A 22,667-nucleotide genomic window follows, 5' to 3' on the forward strand; every position below is an offset into this window, starting at 1 on the left:
GGAATGGGGATGGGAAGCTGCTGGTGATGGACAGGAGGAGGTTCCTCTTGCTGGTGATGTCACTGAAACAATGGCAATCACTGAGCAATTCTGAGACTATGTCAAGAAAATACTATATGCCCTGAACTGGACTCTTCAAGAGGGTGAATTGGAGTGTGAAAAGCCATCTTGGGGAGGCTATTCTTGATGAAGAGGAAACACAGATGGAAAAGCTTTAGAATTATCAGCTGTTCTTAGATATAATTAGTCACAGGATCTTCAGAGAAGAAAACATAGTACTCAAGAGGGCTTCTTTTCTAAGAAAGCAATGTCCTTCTCTGTTCCAAAGAGAGCACAGCAAAAGTCATTTATTTCAATAAAGTATATGGCTCACAGATCCTAGCATATGTTCTTTCTTTTCAAGAGGATCCTTTTGAAACTGACCACAAAGGAAATACACATCTTGATAAACAGTGGGTGGATGTGTCAATCACCATTAACCTTCAAGAGACAAAAGAGGAGGAGAATATGGGGTCCTTACTTTGAACCAACGTGTTATATAGCATGGAGGGAGGGTGTGGGTGTTATGACAAAAGTGTACCACTCTGGTCTTCTATGATCATTGGTCTCTTCCAGGAGCAGAGAAAGAATAGCAAGAATCCTTCCTAAGGTTTACCATGAAATATGTCACATGCTCAGGCTACAATGTTCATACCTGTGGGGGCCTTGGTGTTGGCTTTCCGGCTGTCCTGGGCCCCCTTCTGGGCCCACACATCCACCTTGTACTCCACACCTGGCCTCAGGCCCCTCAGGACTGTGCTGCTCTTATCCTTTGACACAGGCACCTCCTTGGTCTCTCCATCAGGAGACGTGTAGCGAACCATGTACCTATCGATGTCAGCCTCCACTGGGTCCCAGGAGACACTAAGAGTGGTCTCGGTCACCTGGTCAGTCACCAGGTTTTTGGGGCCATCAATATCTACAAGAGAAAGAGATGATCAATAGATACTAGTAACAGGCTCCAGAAACTGAGACCACTGGGCCTGGGCTGGGAGAGTTTCCAGTTCTTAAGGTTTTTCCATATTGGATATGCATCATCGTGCTTCATGGACAGAGACCTTGTCTCCACAGCTGAAATCAGAGCCTCAGAGGGACAGCACAGGACAGTAGAATGAACATTGCATCCAAGAAGAGTGTGTTCTACCTTAAGAGGCAGAGCTAAGGGGCAGGAAGGCCCTTGGGTTCCAATCAGCAGACCAAGAAATTTATCCCAGCTCTGCCATCAGCCTGGGTAACTGGGTAATAGCCTGACTACTTTTCTTATTTGTACTTGTGGGCCTGGGTTAATAAGTTATAAGATACCTCAGGACTGCATGAGTACTTGAGAAATGAAACCCACGAGGTATCAGCTATGTGACTTACAGAAACCACTCACTTCATGGAACTGAGGGATTCTCAGACTTGAAATGAAGACACTAACTCAGTCCTGATCTACCAATGTAGCCAACACCTCTAAGGACTAAGTGCACAGACAAAATAGTCCTTATTTGTTGCTAGGCAGCATTTAGAATCTTATCTCAACTTTTGCCTAATAAATTAAAATTAGAATTTCCAAATGATCCTGTAATTCCACTCTTAGTTATATAACAAGAAAAGTGATGGCAAAAAAAATTCTTGTGCACAGAAGGATGAGACTATAGTCAGATGTCTACTGACAACATGAAATGCTGTTAGTCTAACAAAATAATTTATTTGGCCTAGCATGGACCAGGTCCTAGGTTTGATCCCTAGCATCACACACACACACACACACAAAAATATACATACAAATGTCCTTATAACATTATTCATCTTAGACTTTTAAAAGTTAAAATAATCAAAATATCAAACAAGGAGCAAACTGAAAATCAAATGTGCTCACATGTACTGTGAAATACTAATTTACATACTGATATGTGTTATAATACAAAGAAACCAAAATGAATGAGAGCTCACCAGAGGCTATATAGATGATAAATCCATTATAAACAATGTCCAGAACATAGAACTATACAGACAGGCAGCCATTGTTAGTAGCATTGGAGGTAGTAAGGTTGGAGACTGATTGGCAATGGCTGTGAGTCTGAGCTTAGTTCTTTACAGTGGTGAGAATAGACTATAGTAGTAGTAGTAGTTACAGAACTCTGTGAGTAGTCTAAATTAATCAAGTCATACATATTAAAAGGTGAGTTTCAATATGTAAATATCAGCTAATATGATTGTTCTGACAAAATGTGTAAGCACAGATGAGAAGGCCTTATGATTACCAAATGTTATATGAAATAGCAATGGTGTGATCCCCAGAATGAAACACAGCACTCAGGAGAGGATTTGTCACTAAAAATTAACATCCTCTCCTTGCTCCAAAGTGATCACAGTGAAAGCCATTTTCCTAAAGTACTTACTTCACAGGGCCTAACATCCATCTCCTTTCCATCTCTTCATGAAGAGAAATATTTGGAGACTGAACACAAAGGGGAAACATGGTTGAAAGAACACTGGGCAGAAGTCACCTGCCACTGTTGGCCCTTTTATTTTCCAGCAGATCAAACCCAGGGACTTGAAAATGTTATCCAAGCATTCACTACTGAGTTATATCCACAGCTCATCACCAACCTCTATGAGGCTGAAGTGGAAGGCTGAACATGAGGTCCTTATTAAGAGACATGTGTCCAGCACTTAGAGATGGTGCAAGCTATACAAAAGTGATCTGCCATCCTGATTCTCTCAAAATCACTGATCATCATAGCAGCGAAAGAAACCCAAACATGACTTCGCATAGGTGTGGGATGATAACTGCTACCTTCTCAGGGAACACTGTCCATTACCTGTTGGGGCTTTGGTGCTGGTCTTCCTGCTTTCCTGTGTCCCCTTCTGGGCCCACACGTCGACCTGATACTCCACACCTGGTCTCATGCCTGTCAGGATGGTGCTTGTTTGGTCCTTCCCAACGAGAAATTCCCTGGTCTCGCCATCGACAGAAGTGTAGCGCACCACGTACCTGTCGATGTCAGCCTCTACTGGGTCCCAGGACACGGTGGCAGTGCTCTCTGTCACCTGCTCAGTCACCAGGTTTTTAGGGCTGTCAATATCTAAAAGAAAAGCTTGATCAGTAACCACTAGTAAACTGAGTGTGGTGTCTCACGTCTATAGTCGCAGTACTCAGAAGGCTGAGGCCTGGGATCATGAGATCATGAATTTGAGATCAGTATAGGCTGCCCAACAAGACTCTGTCTAAACAGGAGATTCTTAACCTACGGATCACAATCCACTTGGGGATTGAACAACCTTTCACAGGAGTTGTCTAAGAACACCGGGAAACACAGATATTTACATTATGATTCATAACAGTAGCAAAATTAAGTTTTAGAATAGCATCAAAAATAATTTTATGGTTGTGGGGATCACCACATGAGGAACTATATATTAAAGGGTTGCCGAATTAGGAAAGTTGAGAACCACTGGTCTAAACACACATACACATGCACATGCACATACACTAGACATCTTTAAGGCTGGACTGAGCATTTATTCTTGTTCTTACTGTTTCTCCCATTTCCTATACTGATGTTGATTTATGGACAGAGATCTTATCTCCACAACTAGACTCTCAGATCCTCAAGGAAGTAGCCCAGGATAGTGAAAACATTCCCAGCCCAGCAGCTTTGGAGACTTCAACTTCTAACTAAACCTCAGTCTCCTCACCTGTAAGAGTGGATTTTAGAAACATATACAGTAAGCTGCTACAATATTTCATGAGTATTTCATGAGTCAGACACTATGATCTCTATTTTATGTGAATTATAGAAATCATGTACTCCACTAGGTTGAGGACTCTTAGCTAGGAATGAGAGCATGAACTCCTGCTCTACCAATAACAAATTCTCCTCAGGACCACGCTCATGAAGACATTTGCCCTGATCTTTGCTTGTGGGTGTATGAAAGGGCACAGCCGCTTTGGAGATTACTGTGGAAGGAACTCAAAATTAAACACATAGGGTTAACAGTCCATTTCTAATACATCTACCTAAGAGAAATGAATGCCCCAGTGTTATTATTCATGATGGTTAAAATGTGGAAACAAAACAAATAGCCACCGAGACAAAATAGTAAACAAATGTGTATATCCAAGGAAATATTAATGTTAATAAAAATAAATGTCCATATATGTTATAACACAGATGAACCGGAAAACTCTATTCTGTGAAAGCAGTACATGCTGTGTGACTCCATGTATTACAACTGTGCAGAACAGAGAAATCTAGAACAGACAGCTGTTGCTACTGATGGGAAGGGAAAGAGAAAGTGCAATAACTGGAAATGCATGTCATGTTCTTTATTGTGACAACAATGTTCTAAAGAGTGCTAATTGTTGGACAGCACTGTCAATATGTCATACTAAATGCTGAGCTGTATACTTTAAGGACTGCATTTTATACATACACACATATCTTCATAACACTATTCTCTGCAAATGAAACAGAAATGGGTAAGCCTTGAACTTACCAATTGTTGTTGTGTATGCTAGGTATGTACTGCAACTCTAGGACTGTGAAAGTGGAACGCACACACAGTACTCAAGAGAATCTACTCACGAAGAGAACAATAAATTCTCCTGTTCCGAGGAAAGCTCAGCAGGCACCATTTCCCTAAAGCACTTAGCTCCTAGACCCTAAAGCATAGGCATCTTGATGTCACTTTATCTTCAAGATGAAATACTTCAGTGTTTGACAGTGATGGAAATATACAATTCGAAGAACAATATGTTGATGTGAACAATCACTAACCTTTGTAAGACCAAAGCATGAGTCCATATTTCTAGATTAAATGTAAATGTCATGTGGGGAGGGTGTGGGTATTATGACAAAAGTGTACCACTCTGGTCTTCTATGATCATTTATTTCTTCCAGAAGCAAAGAAGGAATAGCAAGAATCCTTCCTAAAGCTTACCATGAAATATGTCACATGCTCAGGCTACAATGTTCATACCTGTGGGGGCCTTGGTGTTGGCTTTCCGGCTGTCCTGGGCCCCCTTCTGGGCCCACACATCCACCTTGTACTCCACACCTGGCCTCAGGCCCCTCAGGACTGTGCTGCTCTTATCCTTTGACACAGGCACCTCCTTGGTCTCTCCATCAGGAGACGTGTAGCGAACCATGTACCTATCGATGTCAGCCTCCACTGGGTCCCAGGAGACACTAAGAGTGGTCTCGGTCACCTGGTCAGTCACCAGGTTTTTGGGGCCATCAATATCTACAAGAGAAAGAGATGATCAATAGATACTAGTAACAGGCTCCAGAAACTGAGACCACTGGGCCTGGGCTGGGAGAGTTTCCAGTTCTTAAGGTTTTTCCGTATTGGATATGCATCTTCAGTGCTTCATGGACAGAGACCTTGTCTCCACAGCTGAACTCAGAGCCTCAGGAGGACAGCACAGGACAGTAGAATGAATACTGCATCCAAGAAGAGTGTGTTCTACCTTCAGAGGCAGAGCTAAGGGAGAGGAAGCCCCTTGGGTTCCAGTCAGCAGACCAAGAACTTCACCTCAGCTCTGCCATCATCCAGTTGGTAGCCAGCTTCAGGCAATTCGGCTGCCTGTCTCTAAGCTCTGCTTCCTCATCTCTAAGATTATAGAGAGGCTTTTCTATAGACTTTGAGGTACCAATATTCAACATGTCCATCTATTTTCATCAATTATTAACTTAGTTTTAATACTTGGGAAAGTTGCTTTACTCTGTTCTGCATTTGTAAAGTAGAAAATGTTTAAGGGTGTGTGTGTGTGTGTGTGTGTGTGTGTGTGTGTGTGTGTATGTGTGTGTGGTTAACTTTGTCAACTAAGATAAAAACAATATTTACAGCTTCAGGACCACAGAAGATTCATCCTGAGATTCAAAACTTAATAAAAGGCATCCCAGCCCTTATGCCTCAATTTCTTCTGAAGAGGAAACAAAAACGGAATATGGGAGATATTGATTTATATCCTATAAAGGTGTTACATCCTAGTGTTACATCCTATGAGTTAATAACGTGCTAGGACTGTTCTTAGCACCGAGTAGATGTGCAAACCTTCAACTATCATTACTATGATGAAATCAATTCATTGACACTATAAATCCAAGAGATTTTTGTCCTCCATACTACATAATAGAAAGTAATTGAAAATATATTTTATCAATAAACTAGTAATATTTTCTTTTTTTAAAAGAAGTTTATTGCAAACGCCATTTTCCTAAGGTCATTTGTTCAAAGGTTCTATTTCATATGTTGCTTTAGGCTATGACCTCAAGAAAAATGGTATCTAACTTCCCACCTGGAAGCCCACAGGTAAGGAGGGATCAATAGTTTTAAGGTCCTTGGCTGACCAAGCATGACCAGTTATTAAGGAAGTTGGAGAGGCCAGTATGTTAGGACTCAGAGAATGGAATTATGTGAGAAGACTTTGTGTACCTTGGGTGAGGTCTGAACTTTAATCTGTTTCACCTCGATCCCTGGAAGAGCTTACTGTGTTTGCTATAGAGCAAAAGATTTCAGCCAGGTTGATTAGCAATGCCTAAGACATTCTAACTGCTACAACTCAGCAGAGGGAAGGGAGATACAGGGTGTGCTACGCATTCTCCAACACAAAAGGAAGAGCCCTGCAACAAAGGATTGTCCTGCTCAAATGTCAGCAGTGCTGAGGTTGAGACGCCCTTTCTAAAGCATGGGGAACACATCAGCAGGTGTTTGACATGTGGCTAAAATTCTTCATCAGTGAGAAAATGGCAGGATGCTCTCACAAAGAGCAAGGGGGTGCAGTTCCCATGAACTAAACATCAGTAGAGAAAGTGCTTGGGGTCGTGTTAGGAGCTGTCCTGGAGGACTAGCTAGAGGGTTGAGGTGACACCATCAGGGCAGTTTGGGGGTCCTCAGCTAACCAACCTTGATCAACCAACCACTAAATGAAGGGTGTTAGGGGATTAGGAGGAAGGAGTGGTAACGGGTCAGGAAGGAAAACAATGAGAGTTAGCCAGCTGAAAGAACGGGACCTAACGTTCAAGGAGGAAAACAAAAGAAAAGCTGAGCAGTACCGCTTCCCATGGCATGCAGTTAGCATGCAAACGACTAACTCAAATGAAGGATGGACCCATACATGGAAATGGACATTTTCATTACTAAAAAAGTCAACACAGGGGGGACTAGTCGCTGGCTTGTTTGTAGATAACAAAACACTGCAATTATTTCTGCCTACAGCACTCATCCGAAGGGCAGAAACAGGAACAAACTTCACGGGAAGGGTCTAAACAAGCGCGGAATTTTTAAAAAGAAGAAGTTGGTGGTGGATCACAACCTTACAAGGCTGGCTCTCTCCGCCTGACAGTTGCTTGCGCTCCCTTCATATTTGCTTCCTGCCAGAGTGAAACACTTAGCTCTAATAACAAATCATCTTCAGAGGCAGAAGAAGAGGCAAGCGGGGGAGGCTGTAAGCAGGAAGCATTAGTCTGTAAAGACCATGGTTTGGAGACTTACAGTGTAAGACATTCATTGTAAGACAAGGAGGTATACAATTCCTGAGGGAGCATCATTGCCGCTAATCAACAAAAGTCAAAGAGGGAAAAGCCAACCTTACCATCTCATGAACAGCGCAATGCATGTCCCATTACCTGTGGGGGCCTTGGTGTTGGCCTTTCTGCTCTCCTGGGTCCCCTTCTGGGCCCACACATGGACCTTGTACTCCACGCCTGGCCTCAGGCCAGTCAGGACGGTACTGCTCTTCTCCTTAGGCACTGGGACCTCTCTCGTCTCTCCATCGGCAGAGGTGTAGCTCACCATATACCTGTCAATGTTGGCCTGAACAGGGTCCCAGGAGACACTGAGAGTGTTCTCTGTCACCTGGTCAGTCACCAAGTTTTTGGGGCTGTCGATGTCTGAAAGGAAAATGTTTGAGAAGTCTAAGCTATAACAATGGAAGCCACACACCCCCTTATCTTGCTTTTTATCTTCCAGAACATTCAGCACAAGGCAATGGTTTACCACGCCAAGCCTCTGGTGGGAGTCAAGGGAGGAAGCAGTTTCTGGGTCTCTATCTCAATCTCGGGCTAGCTATACACTTAACATGTTTTCTTGACTTTGGGCTCCCTAAAATGTAGAAGGAATATTCTCTTCATAGTAACATATGGCACATCAAGACAGCCAATTAAACACCTGTCACACTGTCAGGGTAACTAATTTATCATTGTATCAAGGGCTGCCTCTCCGGTGAGCACTCTGAGGGTATTGTCACAAGTATTTCCAAAACTAGACCCTCTACGCACTGCCACCGAGTCTGCTAAAAGAATCTCTCCTATGCAATCTTATTCCTCTCACCGAGTCCTGAGGCTAGCTGACTAGGTTAGGCTGGCTGGCCAGTGAGCCCCAGGGATCCCACCTGTGTGCCTCCCCAGAGCTGGAGTCACAAGTGTGCACCCCCACATCCAGCTTGTGCTAAGGATCGGACTTAGATTGTGCCGCAAGCACGCCACCGGCTGAGCTACCTCTCATGCATCCTTGTAGTCTCTGGTCTCAGGTCCCAACCTGTGGTACCATGCACACTCAAATCCGTACGTTCACACTTCATTCCAACGGTGCATCTCTCTCTGCTTACCTGTGGGAGCCTTGGTGTTGGCCTTCTTGCTCTCCCGATCACCTTTCTCTGCCCACACGTAAACTTTGTACTCCACACCAGGACTCAGACCGGTGAGGACCGTGCTCCTCTGGTCCTTCCTCACTGGAACCTGCTTCGTCTCTCCATCCACGGAAGTGTAGCTTACCACGTACCTGTCGATGTCAGCCTCCACTGGGTCCCACGAGACAGAGAGGCTGTTCTCTGTCACCCGGTCAGTCACCAGGTTTTCTGGACTGTCAATTTCTTTAAGGAAGATACAAAGGAGGAGGGTAAGCTTTACTGCTCTCTAGTTCCTAAAAGGCCAAAGGCATAGCCAAAATAGTGATGTCAAATAACTCCACAGTCAGCTATATGCTGGGGATTGAGAGAGCTTAAAGCTCTAAGTAGACAAGTCAGGTATTCTAAGAATAAACTGCTAGTACGACTGAAAGGAAGAATTCAGACAGTGCCAATAAATAGATCAATTCCATAAACTTTTCTTTCTTTAAAGAAATGGCTTTCACATGCCATTTATGTGTAATTTATCATAAATTACATAGCACTCTTGCAGTTCTCTGACCCCTTGCACCTGAAAATAAGTATATTTCAATAATCTTCTCTGCTATTCCCCGCTCTGGGGATGAAAAATGTTCTCGAAGTAGGAGCTGTCAGTGCTTTCTACAGAGAACGTTATGTTGTGTCCAGTGAACGGGGTGAGCTTTAAACTGGTGGTACGAAGGTGTGGGTTCATGAGAAGGAGCCTAGGAGTATCTGCCCGAGTATCTGTGTGATGAAACCTGATAGAAGCTGGCCTCTGGTTTTCTTGGTTCCTCACTTAGGACAAACTGCATAACTTAAGTTTCTGTCTCTGCCCCTCTACAAAGAAGTAAAGAGCCAGCCTTCCTCATAGATGAACGTCTGCATGGTACGTGCTTATAAGGCTTGCCATTAAGAATGGCATATAAGGGATGGGATATCCCTTCTTCCTCAAAATGTAAGACCTTAGAGTCAAAACTCCAAATAGTATGGTACAAACAAAAAGGCATTCCTAAACATGATGCCTTCATAACCCCGCTCCAGAGGCCAGCTCCTGAAGAGTATTCCCAGAAAGAAAGAGCACTTCACCCTGCACACCACCACAGGCCAGACCTAGCAGTGACAAGTAGTCCCATGAGACAACTGACCTTAAGAAGCACAGAGATGGGGCTATATCGCTGTTGTCTGTTATGGAACAATAAAGGGTCTAACTCCTGGGACACTTTAATGTCACAGCCCCATCCTTACTATTGTACCACTTCACAGACCTGCCTACCATAAAGGACACTTGAGATTACCAACTGCTCGACCTCATCCCTGAGGCCTTTGCACAGGTGACTTTCCCGTGAGCTCACACCTGTCCTTGCAGGCTCTCTTCAGGGTCCCTTCTCAGATGCTTTCCTCCTCACATTGGTTTTGGTCAGTGTTCTATCACAGCAACAAGCGTGATGTGCACCCGTCGCTTTAAGTGAGTTCACTCACTGACCTAGACAGTTTCCTGTCAACTTGGCAGAAGCTAAAGTCATCTGAGAGGAGGGAGCACCAATTAAGGGAATGCCCACAAAAGACTGAGCTGTAGGCAAGGCTGGAGGGCATTTCTTAATTAGCTATTGATGGGAAAGGGCCCAGCTCGTTGCGGGTGGTGCCACCCTGGGCTGGTGATTCTGGATTCTATTAAAAAACAAGCAGGCTGAGCAAGCCACGAGGAACAAGCCAGGAAGCAGCACTTCTCTGTGGCCACTCTGTCAGCTCCTGCCTCCAGGTTCCTGCCCTGCTTGAGTTCCTGTCCTGACTTCCTTTGATGATGAGCTGTGATGTGGAAGTGTAAATTGAATTAACCTTTTTCTCTCCAACTTGATTTTGATCATGGTGTTTCGTCACAGCAATTGTAACCCTAACTAAGACACTTATGTAACCCTCCCCATATTCCTGTAGTGCAGACATTCCTGAGCCATTTTATAAACCAGTAATTGACCCACCACCACTCAGCTAATAAATGGCAACACTGGAGTTAAATTTTAAATGGTCAAGGATCTGAAACCATATTCCTAATTCCTATGCATGCCTCTCTGACGTTCTCTGTATTCAGTGACTGTACAAACACAATCAGCGGATCCTTTCCCTCTGAGTTCCTACTAAGTGCTTTGGAAGAGCAGGCGGGTACCAATTAGACTGTTGTGAATTCAGAGATGACCAACAGAGTGTTTGAACACAAAGACTGGCCATGCTCTGTCTCAGTATGTCTCAGAACATCTGAAGGCCTGAGCTGAGCAGACCAAGCAGATGCAGTTGGAGATCTTATGTTTCTAAAGATTTAAGGGAAGTATCCGTGCGTTTGGCAAATGTTGATGCCAATGCAAACCATTTGTCTGAAAGAGAGCTCCTAGCTGCATGCAAACTACTTCTATCACCACTGTAATCTGAGATAAACATTCAAATTTATTGTTGGTCCGAAGTCTTCAGTTGTCATTAAAAAGTAAAAATTACAACATTTTACTCTACTCCAAGACAGATGTATATGGAATTTCATCCCAAATAAATATGACTATTCCTATTAAATAGTCTTATAGCTCCATCTGAAGTTAAAATGTAGAAAAAAAGAAAAGAAAAGATCATAAATGTGACATTTGAAATTTGCTTTAGGATAAAATCTCAGCACTGAGCATGGAAAATAGATGCAAAGTCCCACCCCAAGGGAGGAGCTAACTTCAATTCACACCTGCTGGGAAATAGGAAATATATTTTCCCATGGAGGGTCACTGGGTAGAACAATCATATATATGCCAAGCAGCCCCTATGCCCAGGAATAGAAACCAACACAAACAAACTCCGTGTGTGTGTGTGTGTGTGTGTGTGTGTGTGTGTGTGTGTGAGAGAGAGAGAGAGAGGGGGGGGGGAAGTGCTTTGTTTATATTTTTAGTTTGTTTTGATTTTTGAGGTTTTGTTTTGTTTTGGGGGGGGCTTTTTGGAGCAAGAGAAAAACATGAAGTTGGGTGAGCAGGGAGGCGAGGTGGTATCTGAGAGTAGATGGGAAGAGAAAACAATATCATCAAATAAAATCAAAATATATTGTATTAAAAATTTTTAAAAATAACGCTCTTTTAAAATTGCTTTTGTAAATATTCTCCAACCCCACCAATAAAAGAGCTGATGCCAAAATGGTAATGATCTTCACCTTCAAAAGCAACTTCCTCCTTACCCTGAGGAAACCTACCTAACTCCCATTCTCCCGTTACCTGTGAGGGCCTTGGTGTCTGCTTTCTTGCTGCCTTGGTTGCCCCTCTCAGCCCACACAAAAACTTTGTAGGCCTCTCCTGGCTTCAGGCCTGTGAGAACGGTGCTGCTCTGGTCCTTCGGTACTGCCTTCTCCTTGGTCTCCCCATCAGGGGCGATATAGCGTACCACATACTTGTCTATGTCAGCCCTCACTGGATCCCAGGAGACAGATGCTGTGTCTTCTGTCACCTGATTTGTGACCACATTGGTTGGTCCATCAATTTCTTCATACATAAGAAACAAAAATTAGAGAAACAAGTTGCCTGGTAAAATCCACAGTCACTTTAAGGTCTAGATCAATGGTCTCTCAACAGTACAAAGGAGTCTCTCTTTCAACCATGACAGGCGAATATCTAGCCTCTGCCTTAATCTTAAACTGAGAATAGGTCCCTGGTAGATTAAAAATCAAATCTGTTCTAGTTTCAGATTACTGACTACATTAGAAGAAACTCTATTAGGTGCAGCTGATAAACTGGAAAGTAATCAATGCTATCACTGACATAGTAGTTTCTGTGAAATATAACTCCCATAACATGTCTACTATAAGTATAGGTGGGCTGCCTCTAACTCCCTTTCAGGAGACCACTCAGCAACTCTTCAAGAACAGTTATCCCTTCTTTTCTCAATTCCCCTGAAATCAAAACTGACCTCATCTATCTACTCCTTTCAAATGAAAGTTTCTTGACCAGGCATTTATCATCTATCTATATAATGTTTCCTTCTTTCTTTCCTGAAATAAAAGGGCCAAAAATTTAACTTATTTACCCCACAACAATGTATGTGACAGGGAATAGGATGGCATTCAGCAGTTATAAATAAATAAGACAGTCAGCAGTCTGTGTTGAGGTCATTGGTGTTCAAAACAATTTTCCAACTGTATCCTGGACACACACCCTGTACCTGTGGCCTCAGGAGTCCCCCTATCTAGGTTTCCTCAATTTCTGCCAACACTAGGTCCCTGCTAAGTACAACCAGCAGAGATTCCACTTCAAGAAGTGCAGAGTAAGCCCTAGCATCGCTTAGCTTCTTTCAGGGACTATTGTTCGTTTGGCTGGTTGTGGTTCTTTGGTTTTGTTTTATGCTTGGGGAGTTATGAGAGTTCTTTAAAAAGTGAATCTTACTATATAGCCCAGACTGGCTTGAACTCACAATCCTTGTATCTCAACTCAGCTTTCTGAACGCTGGGATTAGAAACAAGAATCACCACATAACACACACCTCCTTGGTTGTGGTAGACAAGCCCATCATTCCTGCACTTAGAAGTCTGAAGCAGGAGAATCATGAGTTCTAGATAAACCGGGGCTATACATGAAGTTCAAAACCAGACTGATCCACTGAGTAAAGCCTTATCTAAAAATATGCAATAATTTAGTAAACACATAAACAAAACTTTTAAGTGATTCTGATAGACATCAAAGAATAAGGACTTCCATGTTAAATCCCACCATCTCCAATCTATGCATGTTTAATAATGTCCTTGGCCAACAGTTATACTCATTAGTTTTGCCTTCTTAAAGTTCCATTTATATTTTAATCTTTTGTCTAAATATGCTCACTTTTCTGTCCATCTTCCAGACACTGGAGAATTTTATAAGCAAGCCATCAATACACATTCGTCAAGGCCACTGATAAAGATGTCAAACAGAACAACGCTAAGACGTGACCCTAGAATGTCCTCTGTATATGGATCTACAACTTTTTAACTGAAAAAAGCCACAAAACAACTTCTTGGTCTAAGGCAGCTAAATTCTCCTCCTCCCACCCTACCCACCTCAATCTATTCTTGGTCTCTCAGCCAAGGATTTTTCAGAGAGAAGTTACAATTTCACATAGTCCCATTTTTCAACCTTAGCTACAGTGCACCTTTATCAAACATAAGGGCACTGTTTTATTTGCAAGAGAAGATGAAATGTGTTCCATTACCAGAGGCAGTTCATATTTCATTTAGTAAGTCAACTGCTATTTACCAAGCACATACCAAGGGTCATGGTGCTTTTCATACATTAGTTACCAAATCCCATGGTAAAAACACAAGGCATTCACCAGGTGCCTCACAAGTTAGGAAAACTAATAGTCTTCCCCTCTTAGAAAAGTACGCATACGCTAGGCCCAGACAGGTTAGATAACTTCTGTAAGATCGACAGTAATAAATACTAGCAACTGCAACAACGCTAACAATCTTTGTCAACTTGCATCTGAGGTCTTTTCAAAGATAATAAAGTTAAAATGGAGTCATTTAGGTGGATCCAATCCAATGTGACTGGCATCTCTTCAATCTATGTGGGATAAACATTAACAATTGTAGATGGAATAAACTATGCTCTGAAAGACGACTGCAACCTGAAATAACATAGGAGTAGTTGATTAGAACTTGGGGAGAATTCTAAAGAGAAAGAAAACAGCTTGGGCTGTTGGGGTGCTAGATACATCTCATGGGCAAAGGGAGTTCCATGGAATGAGAGAGGGGGTGTCTGGATGCAGAAGCCTGCAGAACCCCAATGCCAACAGGAGGCTCTAAGAGATCATTCAGAAGAAGACATGTATACAACAGAGAGGATTCTCTCTCTGACCTCTTACCCCAATGTCTCTGTGCTTGCTAGGCAGGGATGCTGACACAGCCCCACTCCCACCCCCAGGCCATAGCTCAGTCTCAGCAATAGTGATGAAAGGAGAAGATTATAGACACAGAGAGAGGAGTGCAATCCAGCTCTTGAAAGCCCTGACTCTCACCCTCTCCAAAGTGACCCACCCACACCTACAAAGTCCAGCATCCTAGCAGTATCTCTCATTCCCGCACCTTGCCCCTATCAGTACTTAGCCTGCAACATCTTGTCACTCTGCACAGGCCAGTGGATTGGTAGCATCAGAACTGTCTATGTGCACTTAGAGATCCAACCTGGCCAGCCCTGGAGCTTGTGTTCCCTCAGCAGCCTCAGAACACTGAAGAGATGGAGTAGTTGCCAAGGAAAACACTAAGCAAACCCTCTAGAATCATTTGCCCGTCATTTAAAAAAACACTAACCTCATAAGTCACATAATCTAGCTAGAGACACTGTAGTTTTCCATTTGCTTTGCTGTAGAAAGCGTCCAGTGCATTGTTGCAATGCTAACAGTAGCCTAGATTGCTTTTCAAGCACTTGAGGAACACTTTCTTGAGAACACTGACTCTGCTTTTCTGTGCACGTGTCTGATGGGTGATTGATGTGGGATGGAAAGTTTTGCTATCTCTGCCTTCATTCTGTGTCTGTCCTCTTTTTTGCTTTAACCTTTGGGTCAGATTCTACTCCGCTCTGCATGTAGAGATATTGATCATTTGAGAAATGCTTTGCCTAAAGTTATAATGCAGGATTAACTTGACCTAGACCTTGCTAAGTCTCTCTTTCTCCTTCAGGGTTTATAGAAAGAAAAAAAAAAACTATCAGATGCCACTGAAAACAAGAGACCATGAAAAGACGAGGCACCTGAGTTTCTGAAAGAGCTCTGCTTGTTCAGAGAAAAGACAGTAGCCTTTCTCTTCTTCATTGGAGGGGGTGTCTCTCCCTCATTGGTCTGGTCCTTTCGCCTCCTGGGTGATTTTCAAGTAAAGCTCCCAATGAATAAAGCACTTCTTTCACTGTAATACTAATCTTCCCAGCCGGGCAGTGGTGGCGCACGCCTTTAATCCCAGCACTTGGGAGGCTGAGGCAGGCAGATTTCTGAGTTTGAGGCCAGGCTGGTCTACAGAGTGAGTTCCAAGACAGCTAGGGCTACCCAGAGAAACCCTGTCTCGAAGGAAAAAAAAACACAAAAACAAAAAACCATGAAAAACTAATCTTCCCAACATTGGGTTTTCTGTGGGGTGAGCTTCCAGACCTGAGTTAAGGAACACTAGCGTTTAAAATATAAATAGATATCTAGATAGTTCTATATCTACAGCCACTCTAGATCGAGAAGTTAAAACACAGAAGTCCTGCCAGACAGAACCAGCCTAGAACTCAGTGATGTCTGCCTTCTTCCCCACTCTCTTTCTCTCAGCTCTTTACCAGCATAGACTAGAAAGGGGGATCCTCACGAGCTGTGATCCCTGATCATTCACAGGGTGGAACAAAGACAGCAGTCAGATGCTGGCATCCGAGAATGAGAAGTAGACCCCACCGATGGACCCCACACACTTACACAATTGCACGAAGCCAGCCCTGCAAGACCAAAACCTCCATGTCTGCCAGGAGGGGATGTGGGGAACATTAAGTCGTTTTTCCATGCAACAAAATCTTCCAGTAGCTGTGGTGGTGGGCCAAATCGTAGATGAACTACAGCTGTAGCCTCATCTACAAAACAGGATCTCTCTCCAACCTGGTCCCAGAGGCCTCCTTCAGCTACAACTTCCCACCTGCCGCACACTGGCGGTCCTCATTGACATCTATCAGCCTTGTCCTTTTCTTTTCTTTTTTTTTTTTTTTCTTCGAGACAGGGTTTCTCTGTATAGCCCTGGCTGTCCTGGAACTCACTTTGTAGACCAGGCTGTCCTCGAACTCAGAAATCCGCCTGCCTCTGCCTCCCAAGTGCTGGGATTAAAGGCATGCGCCACCACCGCCCAGCAGCCTTGTCCTTTTCAAGATATTAGTTTGATAAAGGGATGACTGGAAAGGAGGAAGGAGGAAGATGGTAAAGGAAGTGAATCTGTTAATAACTGTGGGTGAAACTAACGGTAAGATCTCTCCCTGGTCTTGAATGCTACATAAAAACCTTGACTTAAATACAGTCCCTGACCAGAGTCACCACGCCCTGTCTACTTGAAAGCTTCCAGAAGTATTAAAACTGAATAATTCAGAGCGACAAACATTGCTCTTACTCCAAAGTTTTCTCAACTCTGAATAATCCCAAAGCAGGACAGGGAGACAGAAAAGCTTATGGGGATGGGAGAATGGAATGGTGCAGTCTTCATATACCCACATTGTAAAGATTGCCTGCAGGGAGACAACGTCACTTTTCCTGAGAGATATATGAAACTGGAGAGTTAAAACAAGTAATGAACCATGTTTAATGTTTAAGGACAAAATGTTAGTGCCCTTTGAGTTCAACCATATCCGATTGTTCGTTGTCTGTAAACCTGAGGGTTTTCTTTTTTCTGAAAAAAAAAGTCTCAAAAAAGTTGTGAACAGAGTTGACAATCAAAAGGTCATAATTTGGTTTTGATCTAAGGTACAGCAATAATTCCTTTGGCCTTTTTGACTTAAACTTCTCTTCTCAGCAACCCCTTAGCTCATTCATAAACCTGAAGAATACACTCATAAAAGACCTTATAATCTCATTCTTGAATTAATTAAAAACAATTCTTGAATTAAAAAATAAGTATACTCGAATATTTTAATTCAATATTTTAATTTTAGATTTTATATTAGATACGGGATCATGTTCTTTGACCGATCTGGCCTCAAAATTCTTTGTAGATATTGTTAAATCCTTGCTAGTCTCTGTCTCTTGAGAAGCCTATACCTGTCCCTTCACTGTGTTCTCTACTTTCCTTAATAAAGCCTGGTTTGCTTCATTGTTTTGTCCTCATTTTTTTCCTCCAGCATAATTCAAGGTCCTGGTTGTAGCGGAAGGAGCAGAGGTTCTTGGGAGAACTACTCAAGCTACATTCTTATGGGCTAGAATTCCATCTCCCGCGGCCCGTGATAATCTGATCTCTCTTATCTATTGTCAGTGTAGACTCAGTGTTAAGCACATACGTGTTCCTTCCCAGGATTTTATAAATGTATTCTTGGCTCTCTGCGTCCCACTCACATAATTTCGACTACTCTTTAGCCCTGTTGCTAATAGTCAAAGGAACTTGTCCAAGAACCTGGTCAGTGTTTTGTTTTGTTTTATTTTGTTCCTGTCTAGCAGCTGTAACAGCTCAATAAACCTTTTTATTTGGAGACCCTTCAGTTTTAAGAGTTTTGTTTTAACAAGTTCCATTGGTTGACTTGTTAAGTGGAAAATAACGGAACTACATTCCCTTCCTGCATACGCATACACTGCTCTTAAATCCTGGCGCTCTTTCTCATCTTGCAAAAAACAAAAAATTTGGAGAAAACAAATTTTTAATCTCCTAAATTAACCCATAGTCTTCCCTGACCTCAGAAATGATAGGATCTTTTTTCATTTTTATTTTAGTAGTGCACACACCATAGATTTATTTGAAATCTAGTGAAGTATCTCATCCTGATGTTAGGATATAATTGACAATAAAAACACTTCTCAGATGCTAATAGTCTAGTTGGGATAATATACTTGAAAGGTTAACTACCAATTCAATGGCACACGCAATTAATTGTTGTAAGAACTCAGAGGCTGTGACATTTAATGTGACTATAAAAGGCTTTCGTCAAGAAGTAGAAGTTGTGTTACCAGGATTAGTCGTGGTGTAGGCCAATGAGGGTGGATCTTCCCTCCTGATCATGCTTGGGGCTCTACATCCTGTTTCCCCTCGGTAACATTGGGAAGGGTAGCTTCACAATTAACCTCCTTGGGGTTTAAAATAACACATGAAAAGATGGAGGTCTCAGGGCTTCCCTGAATCCTATTAAGGGAAAGCATAACACACTGTCAAAAGAATGGAAGCTGAGGTTCCTCTTTCCCTGGTTGTTCTAGGTGGAGATTGACATTCTTATGGACTGGAAAGATGAGAGCATGCTATTGTTTTCCCCTAAACGTTAACCCACTGGACCGCATCAATCTCCTCACCAAGAGTTTACCCACAGGAAAGCTGATTCAGCCAAACACATGATAAGGTGGTGAGAGGGTCAGGCTCTGCTACATCTCTGCCTGCTTTTTGAGTTCAGACTAAAAAAAGAAAAACTTTTCCTTTTTCGTTCGTTCATTCATTCTTTCTTTTTTAAATTATTTTTTAATACCAACCAACATCTGACATTCTGGGCTTTCTCGCTGTTCTCTGAAGCACCTCTCCCCTTCGACCATGCAGCTTCCTGCTAGCGGGCACTGTTGAATATGCCAGTTCTCTTCAACTAGAACTCAAAAAGACTCTCTTCCTCTTCTCTATCCACCTCCTCCCAAGGCTGTTGAGGTTCACAACTGGCCTCCCTATTGATGTTGTTTCAAATTCTAATAAAGAAGTCCTCCAGTTTCCTCCTGAACCCATTTTTAAATTCTGACCCTTCAGTCCAAATCTATTGATATGTTTAGTAGGTACTATTAGAAGTGAGTTAACTTGTGTGACACCCAGTTGGTGTCTGATGGAGAATTGTTGGATAATCCAAACAAACACACACACACACACCAATGGCCAATGGTTGTGTGTTGTGTTGATTGTGTAAGAGGAGAAAGCATATTCATCTCTCAACAGAAGGATCAACTAAGCAGCAATTTGCTCCTGTCACTAAGCACCAAGGCTTAGAGGTGAGCAGCCTTCTTTAGAACCCAGCTTTGCCATTTCCTGGCTGGGTGATCTTGACCTTTATGTTTTCAAGTCTTAGTTTTTCTATGCATGTGACCTAGAAATAATAGTAGTAGCTCATCCATAGACTGACTGTGAGAACTAAATGGCAAAACTCATGAAAAATGCTGAGGAAATTTGCTGCCTGGCACGTAGCAACCTTTCAATTGATCTATAACCTCTCAATCAAGCCAGAGAGAAAGCTTTCAGAAGCAAGGGAAGTACTTGCCATTTTCTGACTCACTCAAATGTCTCATCAACCATTTAGGCAAACTACCCAGTCCATCTTGTCTGGATCATAAATTAAATTACAGCTCTTCATTGTAATTACCCAGCTCTCTAACTCCAACCATTCAGCGCCATTACTATATCACCACACCTAGCTACTTCTAAGACTTAACTGGAAAGAATGAAGCCACTCTTTTAAAAAAAAAAACTCAAAATTGAAAGATTCCTGTTTTGCAGGCTCCAATCACCAACCTCTTCCAGGTCTCAATCTGTGTATGCAGGAGCATTATTCTCTATGCAGGATGTACACAGTTCAATATGCATTTAAACCTACAATGTGTTCAAATTCCATTCTGGTTGATATTTGACAAATTACTGCTGTATAACATCTTATTCTTGATAGACAAATGCTAACTATACCATGACTCCCACGGGAGGGTCTTAAATATCATCTCCCACTTCAGAACAGACTGCTTGAGTGTGGATATTAGAAACAAATACAATGAGACAAATAGTCTAGTTCATTTGTCCTCGGGGAATGAAGTTCTGTATGCCTATTAAGTGCCTTGAGACCATAATGATTCAGGGATTGAAGCAATTAAAGTCAGAAGAAAGGCATCAGGGATAGCATCTCCCCTTGACTCCAAGATCCCAGGTATGTTTTTTCCCAGGACATGAAAAGAAGTGAAAAGGGAGAGATTTGCTTCTGTTCTTCTGCCCCTCAGTATAGACACCCATCCAGGCAGCCATAGCTCCTCTCCATGGAAATCCTAGAACTGTCACACGAAGACAAGAAAAATCTGAAAACGTGAAGATAAAATCTCCATACCTGTCCTGCCATTCAGGAGAATCGGCTTTCCCTCCAGATCACCTCGTATGGGCACAACTGTGATTTTATATTCCGTTCCAGGCTGCAGACCTAGTTTTTTTTTAAAAAAAAAAAAAAAAAAAAAAGCAGCCAACATGAGTGTGAAGACAGGCTCCCAACCCACTCCCACTCAGCTTCTACCTGGATTCTCTTATGAAGGGTAAGATTTATGCTAACCCCAAAGCTAAAAGTTGAGGCAGGTAACAAGCCTTGGGATCGGTAGACTCCCCATGGTGGGGAACAGATGGCATCGAGTCCTTAGAGCTCCTGTCCTTTGTTGGCTACTGAGTACTTACTTCACAATTTTATTTATAGCCCAAATGTTTTCCAGCTCTTAACAACCAGTTTCACTCAAAACTTCTTTCTTATAATAGAAGAAAGAAGGGAATCTGGGCTAAGTTATCTCCCTGTGGAAACAACTTGAGTGGTTGTTCCTCATGACACAACTATTCAGACTCCACTAGTAAAATGAAAACAGACAGTCGCATCTATGAAGCCCACACACTCTCTCCTTTCCACAAAGATGGAGAGCTGTGAGCTCATCTCTCAAAACGGAGCTGAGGAAGTAGACAGCGGAGTGAGGACCCAGAGGATGGACCATGAGGCTAATGAGCCTGAGGATCTTTCGTTTAGATGGCTTCTTCTAATGACCTGTGGTATTCGTGGCTGTGTACATGTACCACTGTTCTTAAAGAAGTCCTTGAAAAGTGTAGAAACTTCAAGTATTACAAAGCTTGGTCTATCCCTGAATTCCTATTTTCTGAGTTCCAGGTCTCAGTAGACTTAGTTCAGTCATCTAAGAAGGGATTCCATATCCTGTGGATAACGCAACCCTTCTTGGCATGATTCTCACCAAATCAACTTCCTCATTCTCTCTCTCTCTCTCTCTCTCTCTCTCTCTCTCTCTCTCTCTCTCTCTCTCTCTCTCTCTCTCTCTCTCTCTCACACACACACACACACACACACACACACACACACACATATATATATATATATATATATATATATATATATATATATCTTCCTCCCTCCCCACTCTATCCCAATATTCCTCCAAAAGAAGTATGTATACAGCATCAAATACATCTTAAAATATACATAGGACCTCAAAAAATATGTTGACTTGGAAGGACACTTGAGACATACATTGTAAATGAAGTGCCCTGGGATTGCAGCCCTTAAATGCTGGCAGAGACAGCAGGCCACCAGGGTAGGCTTATATCTAGGAGTCTGGAATCCAGTGTGGTTCCTAAGACCCAGGATACACTGTCTCACTCCACCTTTGCTTCTCAGCCAACATCTGGAATCTCCCAGTGTAGACTCTTACCAGTGATGTCATATCTGCTCTTGGGATCACGGCTCTTGGGCACAGTGACCTCTGTCACCTCCTGCCCTGTTAAGGGGCCATACCGAAGCTTGTAATAGTCCACCTCAGTCAGAGGGTTCTCCCACTCCACATCGAGGGATGTCTCAGTCTCTTCATTTACCCAGGCTGTGCCCACCACAGCAAGATCTAGAGCAGAAATCAGAGAAGACAAGAGAAAATGGTTGAATGCAGAAGTCACAAAGGTCTGAGACAGTACATTGGCCACTAAGTCAGTCCTCTTTCTTGACACACTGAGAGCTGGCTTCAGCTAAAGACACAGTCTTTAACAGGAATCTTGGAGCTAACCCAGGTAACAGCTGGCTGTTGCTCTGGACCATCTCCACAGAAGGCAGACTCTTCCTAGAAAGACTCCACTGCTCATTCCACTATGCACCATGCATCTCATCCTTCCATACAGACTCTGACCACATTAGAGCTGCTCCTCTCGGGCCAGTATCCAAAGTGCCTAGCCCAAGGCTCAGCTGCTCTTAATGGGTGTTCTCCCTTTAGCTACAGAGTCCCTGTCCTTTGCACTAGCCACAGGAATAGATACATATAAAAACTGGGACAATACATTTCAACTTTTCAAAATATAACATTGCTAATGCAACTAGATCCTTCTTCTAACTCTCAAATTAGAGCGCATGGTACTCATGTGCTCTGTACATTAACCCAAAACAAAATTGCAAAGCAGATGATGTGTAACCTGGTCTTTCTCTTCATCTTCTTTGAACCTTCTATCTAATTATAATACTTCCACAAGGTCCCCAGTGTATTCATGCTGCCCTGTTGCTCTATCCTGTAAAGGACACTCATCATATTCCTTTGTTCACAATAA

At 42.7% G+C, this 22,667-nt stretch overlaps 1 protein-coding gene across 1 annotated transcript in view; it reads right to left on the reverse strand.

The window, feature by feature from the left end:
- Tnn (tenascin N) overlaps positions 1-22,667 on the reverse strand; it is a 66,848-nt gene that overhangs the window by 31,878 nt on the left and 12,303 nt on the right. Inside the window, exons 5-12 of the mRNA XM_021168992.2 lie at positions 21,791-21,976; positions 20,425-20,514; positions 11,911-12,174; positions 8,639-8,902; positions 7,659-7,922; positions 5,008-5,271; positions 2,847-3,110; positions 695-958 (exon numbers count right to left, since the gene is read on the reverse strand). Of these exons, the coding sequence (XP_021024651.1) occupies positions 695-958; positions 2,847-3,110; positions 5,008-5,271; positions 7,659-7,922; positions 8,639-8,902; positions 11,911-12,174; positions 20,425-20,514; positions 21,791-21,976 (1,860 nt within the window). The remainder of the gene's footprint in view (positions 1-694; positions 959-2,846; positions 3,111-5,007; positions 5,272-7,658; positions 7,923-8,638; positions 8,903-11,910; positions 12,175-20,424; positions 20,515-21,790; positions 21,977-22,667) is intronic.

This window comes from Mus caroli, unplaced genomic scaffold, assembly GCF_978045245.1.
Source record: "Mus caroli unplaced genomic scaffold, Mus_caroli_1 scaffold_1, whole genome shotgun sequence".
Classification (NCBI taxonomy): domain Eukaryota; kingdom Metazoa; phylum Chordata; class Mammalia; order Rodentia; family Muridae; genus Mus; species Mus caroli.